We start from the raw sequence: 13984 nt of genomic DNA, 5'->3' as shown, positions 1-13984 counted from the left end.
TCGGGGCCGAAAACACTCATAGTGGAAGCTCTCATATTTCCCTTGATGGGGAACGTCGGCGGGGGCTCCGTGCCCAGGAATGTAAACATCACGATGTTCCTGACTTGTGTGATCTGCCCCAACAATTTGAATGTGTTAAGCCTCGGAGAAGTAGAGGTATTAGTATTCGAGGAGGACTCTAATATCCTCTGAATACAAACATTGCATTCAGTAGCCTAATTTCCCTAATTTGATTGAAGATGAATAAATAAGTGGTTCTATTAGTCTCAAATTTGAAGGTATGAAAATTGAAAAATACTACAGTGCCTTTCGTTAAGTACGGTATTTAATCAGAGCGTCAGGGGCAGCCTCTTGTCAAGCATGTGTTATATAACGCAGACTGTCCGTACATTGGTGGATTGCATGGCATAGTTGGAATTGCTCTACCGTTGAACAACACCAGCAGCTTTTAAAAGCAGAGGTTACCGGCTGAGGACATTTTGTTCAAAACAATTTATTTTCCTCCGCTCCCTCCCATCACGGAGTGAGCTCAGACTGCAGTAGATGGAAAGGGATTTTCTCTTCCTAAATGGCCAAGGGGGCCGTTTACGGTGTCACTACTATGGGATCACATGATGTTTGAGGGTGTAAAGGTCTCGAGGCAGCTGCTCCTTTTCGGATGGGATTTTCGAGGCGTCCAAGAGCAGGGCCCCATGCTGTCTGCGCTGAAAGGTGGAGCAAATACTTCTAGGAAGGAAAAAAAGGAAAGGAATCTGAAATCCTCAGAAGCTGTGTGTCTATTTGAAATGAGTTCTGGAGTCCCTCGGCTGCCTTCGTGTTATAAACACCCACAGTGCTCAAATTCTTCCTTTGTCAAGGAGTCATAACAGGTGTCTCAGGAAGGATTTTTTTTTCCCCGGTTAGCATATTTTCCACTTGCATGGAAAGTTTTTTTTTTCCTTTATTAGGAACATTCTGCCCCGGGTAGACCCCCTTGCCTTGAGACATGATATGCAGACTTTCTTTGAAGCAGTAAAGGTTACTTTCACACTCGCTCAAATTTCGGCCATGCCTTGTTAAACCAGGTTGTGCTGGAGTATTGAACACCTCTGGCTGACATATGTTGGTAAGCCATGATGCACTTTGCATACATATTGCTCTTGTCTGCAGTGACGACATACAATGCACATAACGTATTTCCAGGTTCAACTTCAAGATTCAACTTTACGCCGCAGAAGTTGACTTGTTTGACTTGTTTTAGTCTTAAACCGGGAATGAATCGACACTCTGTCGCACAGACTTTCCCCCTGGGATTATGCTTAAGCATTCTCTCAACAAAAAAAACTTTTACGGAGTCAATTTTTAGGTGGAATCACACATAACACTAACGGCAACGGTGTGGTGGATTGTTTTCCCCTGATGTAAATACACTTACAATTGACAGTTGAGAGAGCTCCTTATGTGGCACATCATCTTAACTGCAGTGAGGTCAATTTCCTGAGCAGGGTGGACACGTTTATATAGCCAGACCCCCGGGAGGCTGTTTGTGTGAACAATGTTGAGAAGACACATTATTCATATTCTCAGCTCCCCAGATAAAGACTTCATCTCGCCGCGTAGCCCAGCTTTGCATCACGTTGCGCATAAGCATTGAAGCTATTGATGTTTGAAATGGAAGTATGATGGGAAAATACAAAAATGATAGAACTGCCTTCAGTATTTCACTGGAGACCCAAGAGAGTTCTTGGGGTTTATGTTTGAAAACTCAGCAATTGTTTACTCCCCATTCCCCAAAGTCATGTCTGTTTTCTTGACTCATTGTGTTTAGTCTGTTACACTCATCTCTAAACTCTACTGTATGGTTCATACATCAAACATTTAATCAGATGTGGTCTCTAAACAAGTTATCCGGCTATGAGATTTTTGTGCACACAATGAAACTGTAATTGCTGCTGAAACACCAGCTATGAAATACAAAAGGGCTGCATATCTGGAAAGATGAACAGGGAAAGATGAATAATTTCTTTTTAATTCATGCGTCCCTTTGAGGAAGCGGTTTGATTTCCTTCAGAAAATAACTTTCACTGCTCATCTTGTTTTAATGCTTTTTGGCTAACTACAACTGTGTATAGACATTTCACAAATTTTGTATTGTTATTTTAATTACCAGCGTGCACCTGGAATGTCACAGTTGGCAAAAAGAGAGAGAAAGTATGTTACTTTCAAGATGACATGTTGTCTTCTTCTACTGAAGAACAAAAAAGAACAATATATATATGTACACAGCAAATGTATGTATAAATGGTATGAAATAGTTACCTACAAGTAATGGATACATTATTTAGATTGTTAGAGCAAAGAAATGAATAAACAATTAAACATGTTGTTATACTCATTTCGGCCACAAGAGGCTGAAGTGCACTAATTCCCCAATATTCTAAATGGGACTAAAAAAGGACTAAAAGCATTCATATTTTGTTTCAGGTGAGATTTAATTTAAATAACTTGCTAACACATAATATATGTATCTTGTGTTTAGAATGCAAGTCTTATTTTGAATGTGGTGCACTTCAGCCCCTTGTGGTCAGAGTGAGTATTACAACAACACACATCTTTTCTTTTTTCACCTTTTCTTAAGTCATAACACTTGAAAACGAGCTTGAACAGACTGGATCACCCTTTCCTCACTTGTCTCCACTGGCTCCCGCACAAAACTGGCAGATAGCAGTGGAAATAGTTGCCTAAGTCATGTATAACTGTTTGAAATGGACCATGGACTGGAAGGTTTTTGTATCCTGTTGTGAACGAGTGGAATATCTGACATGTTGATGGTGATAAAAATGTGGATGCTCAAAGTCATTAGGATCCATTCTCTGGAGACCACAAATGTCTGTACTAGATTTAATTATCTATAATCACAGCTGCTCCTCAACTGTACCTGTGTAACCTCTCATAATGGAATTTGTATCGACTAATTTGTGGTTCTTATAAAATGCAATTCCTCCTCACTCCTACACATGTTGTAATGTGACAAGTGTTGTTAAACCTGTCGGCTGCCAATGTTGCAGCTGGTTATTTCTGGTGTTTACACTAAGCCTTTATCAGGTCTGCTATCATTCATTTTGTGGTGAATGTTGTTTTTTGTAACAAGTCTTGTACTTATTGCTTTCAGGTTTGACGAAATTGTCAAGAGGAACAAAGTTGAATACCATGCCGGCGGTTCGACCCAGAACTCTGTCAAAATTGCTCAGGTTAGTCTGCCTCTGCAGTGTGCCTGAATGTGTTCTGAATGCGCGCTGATATACTCATAACCGCGGGTTCGTCGTCCTGGGAATACAGAGCATCGCAGCACAGCATGTTGACACATTACACTTTTAGGTGTAGTGAATTCATCAGACCTGCTGCGGAAAGAAAAAGGGCGAGAAGGATTCATAATAATTGCAGTCTTATCTAGTTGGCCTAATTTCCTGAGACATATCAAACATCAATTAGAGAAAATTACAAGTAGATGCAATTAACATGTCACAAGGAATTATATCAAACGAATGCTCATCAGCTCCCTGGCTGTTCGACATATTTGAGCATCAAAAAAAAAAATGGTGATAGTCTAAATCAAAAATGGCAATCTGAACCTGAGAAGATTATTCACTGAATCCTTTTTTTCTTTCTTTTTTCTTTTCAAGTGACTGCAGCAAGTCTGTGAATTTGACATGCAGTGATTAGCTGCTGATAAGGCTTTGGTCTGCTTACAATAAACAAAGAAAAAAGCACCCAGCTGAAAAATAATTCTCTTCCAAGGAGAAATGAGTGCAGAAGCTAATTGAGAGGCTGATGCTCGTGAAAGCGGCGTCTCTTTCTTGTGTGTGGGCTTTTTGTTTGTACTTGTCAGTGCAGTGTGTAGAGTTCGTAGTTGTATGTGCTTGTGTGCATTTCACACAAGATGGATACAGAGAGAGGGAAAAGAAAGCAGACAGGCTCTCCGGCAGTAAGCATCCTTTACAAAAAACTCTCTAATTATCGTGAACAGAATCGTTTACATAAACCTCCGTCACTCACAGACATTGATTGCCAACTTATTTTTTTTTACCCCCAATTGTATTAATCTTGTGTGCTAGTTGCAGTTTAAAAACAAAAAAACAACTGGTGGGCTTACCCTACTTTCAACTTTAAAAAATGCAATTTCAAAAATGTTCAACACAGATTATTTCTTTGTTTCTTGTCATTACACTTGATAAAGCCGTAGATTTAGTTTGGTCTGCCTCAGTTAATAAGACATGGAGCTTGACAAGGATTTTTCACGTTTTATTTAAGAAGACACTGATGGAAGTGCCCAAAGATGCGTAGCAACCCCTTTGAGAAATCTGATGGAGAAGGAGATTTTTATTGGAGGCTCTTGCTGGAGAAAGAGCCGTCATGGCCTCTGTGCCCCGCGAGAAGCGTTCAGTCGACCAAATTGGTCTCATAATGGCATGGCAGACCCCAGTCAAATTTTATTCTGCTCTGTTTATTTGGATATTTACCCCCTTCAGAGAGAAGATATAGAGCTGATTCTGAACCGCTCATGATAACAAGAGTGTTTTCGTCCCACACCCAGAAGTCTCAGAAACAGTTTCTGTCAATATATACCTTGAAGCGCTGACTTTTCCACATTCCACTTTCAGGTGATGGTGTTCTTTTATGAAAAATGTATAATGCATAACCGGCTCCCAGATTATCACATTGTAGCACTTGCAATATGTGAAACTTCAAACCCCACTGTATTGTGGAAGCTGAACCTTCAAACACGAATGATATGCACTGCAGCACTGAATCCACATCAAAGGGCCCCAGCGACTAAATGAGATGCTCGATCCAGGGCAGGTTTGCTCAGGAGCACCACCGCTGCTGGAGGAGAGGGAGAGAAGTGTTCAGAGGCTTTGCACAGGAACCGCTGCACACGCTGGGAAAACCCAGGGTGTGGGAGGATCAATGCTTTTGCTGGTAGAACCCGTACTTTCCTCCAAAACCTAACCGCTTCATCGGAGGCTGTAATAGGTTAAATACTGCCGCTTCATCGAGCTAAGATTTCTGCACTATCAAGGAAAACCTAAACCTCGGCTTTAAGAAGATGCAGAATCGATGGTAATTGGATTTAGTCAAATGAGAATTGACCAAGCTGAAGCTTAGACGGATAAGTATTGTTTCCCTTTAACCACCGTCTCTGCCCCGCTCTTTGATCGAAATCATCCGTTGCAGTGTTTGCTTGTCGTCGATTGGTTGCACTCCGCGCTATCTTTAGCACTGAGACATTACTTTTCTCTCCATTTTCATGCATTATGGCCCCTGTCACTACTTATCCATATTCATAGCGCACATCGGGACAAACAAGAAGTCTCAAGGTAGACGTATCGACACAATTGTACATGCCTATCTGTGCACCAGTGCTCCCAAATAAGCATTCGATTTAGTCTGGATCAAGTCAGGGAAGTTGCAGGCTTGCATGCAGAGCTGTCTGGCTCTGATTCTTAAGAAGGAGGGGGGGGAAAGCAGTGATGGAAGCGGGTTGGAGGTTGTTGCCCTTGCCCAGGCTCTAACAAACATCATGCCCTGAAGGGGCATCCAACATAAAGGCTCACCTACTGGATGTTGCAGGGCTGTAAGGTAACAAAAACCAGCCCAGCGTTGCTTGCTCACATACAGCCTCACACATCAAAGGGCGTCTCCTCAGATAGGGCATGGCGGGAAACAGCAATCATATATATATATATTTATCAGCCATTTACAAAGTTAGAGGGACAAATAATTGTGGCATTTCTGAGCATGTGATCCAGAATTTGGTACTGCCGAGCACGCATGGTGTTTGTCACAGGGGACAGAATCTGTGGGGCGAGTCATTTGACTGGAGGGCCGTATCGAGAAGCACAGTCGATTCATTTAGACAGAACATCAAAGTCCTCCAACAGCTCCTTAGGGCCAAGAGAGTGAAGTCTGAGCAGTGGCAGGCTCATAGGGAGTTATTGCTGCTGCCAGGCAAGTAGATCCTACTCTGAGTGCCTCGTGTAAACCGTGCATTCTCATTATGGTCCTCACAAATCAACTGCATTGACATATTTTATTACTTTGCACTGTAAGCAGGCTTTGTACCTATTCACCAAAGGGACAAATTGCTATGTCTAAGTGCCCAAGCTGTGAACGCGTCACAAAAAGTTATGATTAAGTATGTTCCCCCTTCCTTTATTTAGATTGAGTGCTTTGTTTGCGGTCCATATCATCAATTCACTGTGATATCTTAATTATTGTTTAGAAAGTAAAAGGCTTTTGAGAAATCTGCCGTTTTTCTGTTTTGGTTCTGATGCCTGTTTAACATTTCCTCCGACTTGGTCAATCGTTGAAGGGGTGAATGGGGCCCAGGCCTGCATGTTGGCTCTGAGCGCTTAATTGGAAACGCATGTGCACCACACTGTTGAAAGTTGTATTTAAAAAACAGAACAATCCCACAGCACTACTTGAGTTCGAAAAAAAAGTTCCTCAGCAGCTCATATTTTGTAGGGGAATACTTAAACTGGGTTTGATGTCTAATTGACTTATTTCTCGGGGTGGAAATATTCCATGACCTAATGTTTGGCTTTTAAAGCTCGTTTTGTTAAATAAATAAAGAGCTGGAGCAACTTGCCTCCATTTGAATGGGCTAAATGAAGAAATGCCTATGTCTGGTTCCACTTAGAGAAATGAGGACAGTTAAGGAGAAAGAGTGGAGCTTTTGTGTTCAAACTATGTGACTGAACTTGCAGGAGGATGTGCTTATACGCTAAAAGAGGGCATTCACAATTTGACTGTTTCTCTCTGTTTTTTTTCTCTCATTCTTCTCTGATTGGTTTTAGGAGAAATATTCTTTGTCTGTGAAGAGACTTTTGAGGGCTTTTGATAGAGACGTTCGATGGTGGGCCATTTAGCTTCTGGGATAAGAGCTTTGGCTCTTTGTTTTTTTGGGGGTTTTGATCACATTGAGTGAACTTGCAGTTCACAGATCTCGGTGCAGCTGTGCTGAAATGAGCACACTAATGACCGATTAAAACCTGAACCCTGGTGGGCCTTTGAGTTTCACGCGGTAGAAATCAACCCTCTCAAGTATGTGCCCGTTGTTAAAGCAAAAGCCTCTTGTTTGTTTTAAGACAGGTTAATTGCTGAACCACTGTTAGCACCCGCTCTGAGACGTTTTATGGCGCCGGGGTCTTGCAGTTTCCTTCCCATTACCAAGCAGTGGAAGGTTACAGTCTGTTGAGTTTCTCGTGAGAGATGCAGGAAACCAAATGGATTTCCCCCCCACACCTCCACCATTCCCATCTCCGCTCATTCTAGACATTCCAGGTGTGCAAGTGTGCACTTGAGGGGGGGCTGCCATTGTTTTTCCTCGGCACGAGCAGCGGAAGCAAAGAACGCCTCATTCGCTTTGATGAGCGATGTGTTCAAGCGTGGGCTTCAATGTCACCCGCCATGAGGCAGCTGTGAAGTCGCAGCTCACGTCTGTGGTGCCATTTACTCAATGATGAAGTGGGGAGATCTCTGTTGGTTCCACATCCACCTCCCCTCTACACACACATGTACGTACACACACTGTCTGAGCATGTGTTCCTCCCACCTCAACTGTATTGTGACTGTATGTCAAAGCTAATACCAGCATGCATTAAATCTCAAGCTCTGTGATCACGGAGATAAAGGTTGATTGGGCGATTATGCAAGGCCTTGTCATCAGAGGGATTTGTTAACAGCTGATGGCCCCCGCCGCGTGGCGCTCCCTTTCTTCAGTTTCCTCGAATTTAACTTTCACACGAAAATAATTTGTTTTATTTACATTTTTCCTCTCGGATGCACGAAGAACCGCGTCGCCCCGGCGAGAAATGGCACAGATTGCCGCATAGGTGACGTACCGCCGTCCCCGTTGAAGTTAATTTGCCGTCAAATTTGCGACTTAATTTAAGCTGCCAAAGGGAAGACGTGGGGAGTAGATTGTAACTCATAAGTATGCATTGGAAAGCGTGTTGATTAACATTGAGGGCTCGAGAGACAGACTCACTCAATGTGTATCATCTGGCCTCAGAGGCTGGCGGCAGAATTCAATGTGATAGCTTGCATAACGTGTCCTTGCTTTAAGTCCTTGGTTCCAGGCTCAGGAAGAAAGGCAGCACCATTGGCTTGCCTGCTTTTTGCTTGGCTGTCATACAGTTGCCCGGGCTCGAGGCGAGCTCTGAGTGAAATCTAAAAGGACTTGTTAAACAGACAGTGGTCTACATATCTGGCAGCATTCTCATGTCAAATTAGCGAATGATATTTTGTACAGGACGCTTGGTTTGCCTGCCACGTTGCTGCATTCTGCACTTAAAAGCAGGCGCGTGCACGTTTGGTGCACAAACGATGATTACAATTCACGGCCGTGGAATGGGAGCCTTTCAGACTGCAAACAATGGTTCATTAAACAAAACTATTGGCTGGAATCATCTATTGACACAGGTCAAGTAACTGATGAATGAAAGGATGATTGGGCATTTTACACAACTGTTCGACATTTTCATACGATTATCGAACGGGTGCCCCTCGCTCATATTTCCCCGCAGAATGTCTGTGGCAGGAGCATTTATTTGGCACATTCTCAGCGCGCTCCCACTCTTGCGGTTGAAGTGTCGCATAGCAACTGAGAAAAACAGCTTTAAATATTTTGGTTAAAAAGGTCTTAAGAAAATAAAGAACAGCCTGCAATTACTGTTCATTTCTCCCGAGTTCATAAGTTTAAGGAGCTGTAGTATTGTGCCAAGTAATAAATGAAATACCAAATTAGGCTTTGTGTTTGCTTGGAAAAACTGAGAAACGGTTTGTCTAGAATATTGCGTCCCCTTGTGCCAATCCAGTTATTCATCTCTGGCTGTTTTGTTTATCGAATAAATGCTGGCAGCTGTGTGCACCTTCACTAATTCACAAGTGTTTTGAAACAAAGCTTCACAGTAGTTTTTGTGTAGCTCGGCTCCGCGTTCAAGCCGACGGAGTGTATCTGTGGCAGGATGGAAAATGTGTAGGTGAGTGCAAATTTGAAGTGATGTGCCTCAGGAAAGCGGATGGGGATGGATCGACAGGGATGGGGGCGCATGTGGAGAGAGAGAAGGCTGGATGACGCACAGCAGGTGACAGACAGACACTAATAGTAATGGCTCTTATCAGTGCTTCGCTCGCTCCCTCTTTTCACATGGGCTCTGACATCCTCCTCCTACTCCACCCCCTCCATCTAGCAGGGGGTGCTGGGAGCTCGCTGGGTTGTGCAGCCCGCTCAGACGGAAAGAGCCTGCCAAACACCGGTCCCCTCACATATAAATTGCATCATTAACATCGCCTAGATTATTCCAAGCTCTCCCACCGGGTTTATGGCAGCACCGGCTCAACTTAACTATTTGACTCACTGAAGACATTCAGGTTTCCTGAGTGAGCTGTGCTCAGATCTGTGGTGAAATGTTCTATTCTCCCTTAAGGTTTTAAACAAATCCGGAAGAAACCTGTCTGCTTTTTTTCACCCAGATAGGCTTATTATATAGTCTAATGTGCTTTATTTTCTATCTTGAGTTGAGCTGTGTGTTGTCATGCACACTAAAGTAAGACTGGTTACTATGAGGGCTGGTGGGAATCAGCGCTGAGCGACATGGTTATGAAATCAATTTCACAATATTAATAATAGTATATCTAAATGTGTATCACACTATATAAGTCAAATCAATCTTTAACGCCACATAAAGTTGTGTTCTACTGCTGTCTCGTCACATGTGTAATAAAAAACTTTTTTGTTACTATTAATGTTCTGTATTACAGCACTGTGTAAAATGAAATAATAACACTGTATGCTTATTGTCTCTATTGATCTGTTTTGACTGAAAGTAGGTAGATGTTTACGTTGAAATAAGGCTCCAGTTTATAGTTACATTTCATAATATAAATAAGACATTTTCTAATATTGACATGCGGCATATCACAATATTGCAAAATCACACATACGAAATTGTGGAATCATAGATGAGTCACCGAAAAATTCCAGGAATGTAATGTAAACAAAAATGCCACCTCCAGCTTCTTAAATGTGAGGATTTGAAAAAGATAAGCATATGAATTGACAATATAATGTGCATCATTAGTTCCATGAATGATGACACTAAATTACTGTCCAACTCCAGCTGCTTTCAACTTTAACACCTAAAACTTTAACTTGACCCTAAACTGCTCATTGTCCCTTCTTTAAATTACACAAGACAATCCGTGATCTGTTGCACCTCGGAAAGAGGCTCTTAAGCCCAATTGACATCTGCAGTGGAGCTGGATGGAGCTTCCTCCTCAGATCAGGAGGCAATTAACTCTGTAATTACTATCCGAGGTCGGGGTTAAGCTCAAAGTTAAAGGTTGGAGCAGCAAACATTTTATATGATCCTCTTACTCTATTATCCTTTCTCACTGCTACAAGGTTTTACCTCATGGGGAGAATACATTACATAAAGCCCCTTGGCAATTACTCCTCAATGAATATCCTCATGGTGTATAGTCCATATGATTAATCTGGAATCCCCTCTGCCCCTGTCCAGCCGCAGGCCCGGCTCTGCTTACCATGCAAGTTTCATTTTCACCTGAACAAATGGCTCCTTTAGACAAAAAGTGCCAACCTTTTAGTTTTACTGGCTGCTCGGGAGTAGGAAAAAAAACAAGAGAACAGGAGAGTGAGAGCACAACCTCCTGCAGTAAAAACAGATATTCCAACAAGGAGAAATAGGTGGGGTCAGAGTGGTTGGTGGTGGGGAGTTTTTGGGACGGTGGGGGGGGGTGTGGGCGTTTAATAGTTTTTGAATAAAGGAACATTTATTTTTGTGCTTCGGCCTGTAACAGCCTCAGGAAATAGCTCAGTCTCTTGATCGGGAGCAAATCCTATTAACTTACAGTGCTCTCACTCAGGGTAATGGTCTCCACCTTGAGACTTGGGAGAGCACTTTTCCCTCTGACACATTGATACCGGTGTCTGGAGGGCTTGGCGTTGGGTAGTCTAACACTCGGGCAGAGACTAATCAAGTCAAACAATCTGCCGGACTGGAGCAACACGGAGCGAGGATGTTGATATCCAGCGAGCTCATTCAACAGGCCCCTTCACACGTTCCTAACCCAATACCAAAGGATCAGTGCGCGGGATCACTTCAAGATCAGGTTATTCGAGCCCCTGAGAATTGTAAAGCGATCCCTGAGCAGCTTTTGCTTTCTCAGGAGCGATCGGAGCTGTCGGCTCCGTTATAGACTGCAAGGGCCAGGGCCAAAGGGAACTCCTGGGGTCTCCATTTATTTCTATCCAGCAAGGGATGTGTGTCTGCGAGAGTGTTTGGACCGTATGTGTGTGTTTGTGGGTGAAAGTGAGAAAGAGAAACTCAATTTACAGTATGTGGGTAACCACCATACTAAAGCCAATTGGTAGAGAAACTCCAATATCTTTTAACAAAAACATAGGGCACCACTAGTTTATTATTTTCTGTCAGGAATCTGATGTTCCAAAAATGGCTGTAGTTAGTTTAAAGCTGCCACATACTGTTATTAGCCTACTGCGAAAACCTCCGGAATAATGGGAGCTCTCTATCAAAGCATAACTACTCCAATTAAGAGACTAAACCGGATTGAAAATCGTCTTTGTGGGTGGCAGCCGGAGACTGTGTGGCAGCAGACTTCTCCTCCGCTTAAAAAGCAGCAAATTGCCGGTTTCCACACGCATGTTTTTTTTTTTTTTTCTTTGCTATTGGCACCCTTTGAAACCGCCTCATTTAAATGTGTCCGAAACATGGACACGTTTGATGCTATGCGTCTCCACTGATGGATCACCTGGGTCTGGACCCGCTCATAAATCCATGTTCAATGGCACATTCTTCTCCTTTCACCATTACCCCTTGTGCCTGCTGTCATCCGGCTGTCTTATGTCTGCAGAGTTACAGTGTGTACCTGTCAGACACAATTTATGGCAAGCAATTTGTTGTGTACCATGGGAGTTGCAGTTTCTTGGGAACTTTTTTGTTGCTGTATTTGTTGCACATTAGACATGGATGCATCTTAATCAGCATTTCTGGCCAAGAGAGAACCATGGACCGTTATTGCGATGTGTTACGTGTTCTGGCCAGTTGAGGGATTACAAGCCCATATTTGGGTTTTTAGATCATCCAAAAAAAGTGCATTGTCACTAAGCTTTAAGACCAAGCACTTCCTGAATCATTTGCATTTTTGGAGGAACATGTTTTTTGTCTTTGGACAGCAACACAAGTTGACTTGCGACGAGCTGTCACCAGCTTTGTTTGATACAATAAAAGGAAATGACTGCACAGCAATTAGATGTTTGTTCCGTCTCATTGTTGCACAACTGCGCCTCTGCTGCTTGTGCTCTCAGCTAGGATTATCGCTCCTAAGAGGGGGAAGCATTACAAAATGACAGCCTCTCATGTCGAACAAGTCAAGCTGATTCAGTGAATATTGAAGAGGTTCCCACCACATGTTCTCCTGCGTGTTAAGGGAGCAGTGTTAACCTTGTTTTGATTTGCATCTCCTTTGCAATTAAGATAATATGTCGTAATTAGAATTTTTAATGTACCGCTGTGAGATTTTTGATAATTATACAGAATTCTCCGCGGTGATTTTCTCTTGCCTGCTTGTCTTCACAGATGAATTCGTGGCTGATTAGATCACTGCTCTAATCAGATTTGAGTTACATTGTGAGATATCTTCCCACATGTCTTCTCAGTCAAGCTGAGTTTCTCAGTGTAACCGTTAAACAGCTAATGTGACGCCTCGTATGTTTCGACGGGGCCTTTACAAATCGTACTTTCACAAGCGGCAGGCTGCTCGTGACGACAGACATAACGCTGTGTAACTTTAGTCTGCCAGACCCGTACAATTAGGAGTAAGGGCTGGTTGGTCGAATACAGTGTTGAAGTGAAGTCTTGTGCTGTGTCTAAAATCACTTCACTCATGTGTGGCAGTTATTATTAATGTGAGCAGTAAATATGGTATATCACTGGCAGGTGCTGTGTCACAATACATCCAGCATGGCTCTCCGTTTAATGGTGGGATTTTCTGTTGAAAAAAGGTGTAAACATTACATTTCATTCAATTTGAGGCCACTACAGAACATACCGCTGTAAGTTTGATACTTTAGGACTCAAATGAAAAGGCAGAAAGTAACTGTGGGAGCAAGTAGTACGTGATTTGGGATGCACCTCTGATCTCTGAATACCTTTTTTCATGAATCATACTTGTCTTGATCTTGGCCGTTAATAGATAATAAATGTACCTTTTAGGTAACGGTTTGAATTTAGCGAATTATGCACATGTTAAAATGCTAATGTTACCATCTTAACTAGCCTTAACTTTAGCATATACGTATTGTCCTGTACGATGCATGCTAACATGCTAGTGCTAACATTTCAGTTGTTTATCAGGTAAAGATACCGACTATTAGCAAGGAGTTGTTGTTGTTTTTATATTATAATGAATTAAATACTGTTTAAGTTGTCTTGATACGGTTTAGGCACCTAATCATACATGAGTATTACTGATGATAATACATGACATTGGCACTTTGTGTGACCTCACAAAACAGATCAACATTTCTTATAAGTGGTGTATACGTGTGTTTTTGTTTTTGTTTATTTTGTATTTCATCGCGCCGATATGAATATATGAATTAATTACATTTTAATTGCTAGTGTTTTAGTAGGTCAAACTGGTATTTAAAAATGTATGTGAAGCAGCGTAGATTAATCTATACAGCCCACAATGCAACATTTGGATAATTCCACATAATGCATATTTCATCAGTGTGCCTAACCTCGATACATTAACTGCGATTGTTTATTGTGTGTCTGCCTGTGTTTTCACAGTGAGGTTTCCTAGCTGCTTGTTTTCATTCAGCACGAGGCGGCAGCCAATATTCCCCTCGGCCTTTTCACTACAACTGTACAAATCAGTCAATATTGGCAGG

General features: G+C 42.3%; 1 protein-coding gene across 2 annotated transcripts in view; it reads left to right on the top strand.

The window, feature by feature from the left end:
- The window catches only part of LOC306732854 (adenosine kinase-like), a 95197-nt gene that overhangs the window by 11704 nt on the left and 69509 nt on the right, over positions 1-13984 (top strand). For both annotated transcript variants that reach the window (XM_079214027.1, XM_079214028.1), the window contains exon 4: positions 3152-3230. In XM_079214027.1, coding sequence (XP_079070153.1) covers positions 3152-3230 — 79 coding nt within the window. The remainder of the gene's footprint in view (positions 1-3151; positions 3231-13984) is intronic.

This window comes from Taurulus bubalis (assembly GCF_910589615.1).
Source record: "Taurulus bubalis genome assembly, chromosome: 2".
NCBI lineage: Eukaryota > Metazoa > Chordata > Actinopteri > Perciformes > Cottidae > Taurulus > Taurulus bubalis.
This window is presented reverse-complemented; position numbering and strand designations above follow the sequence as displayed.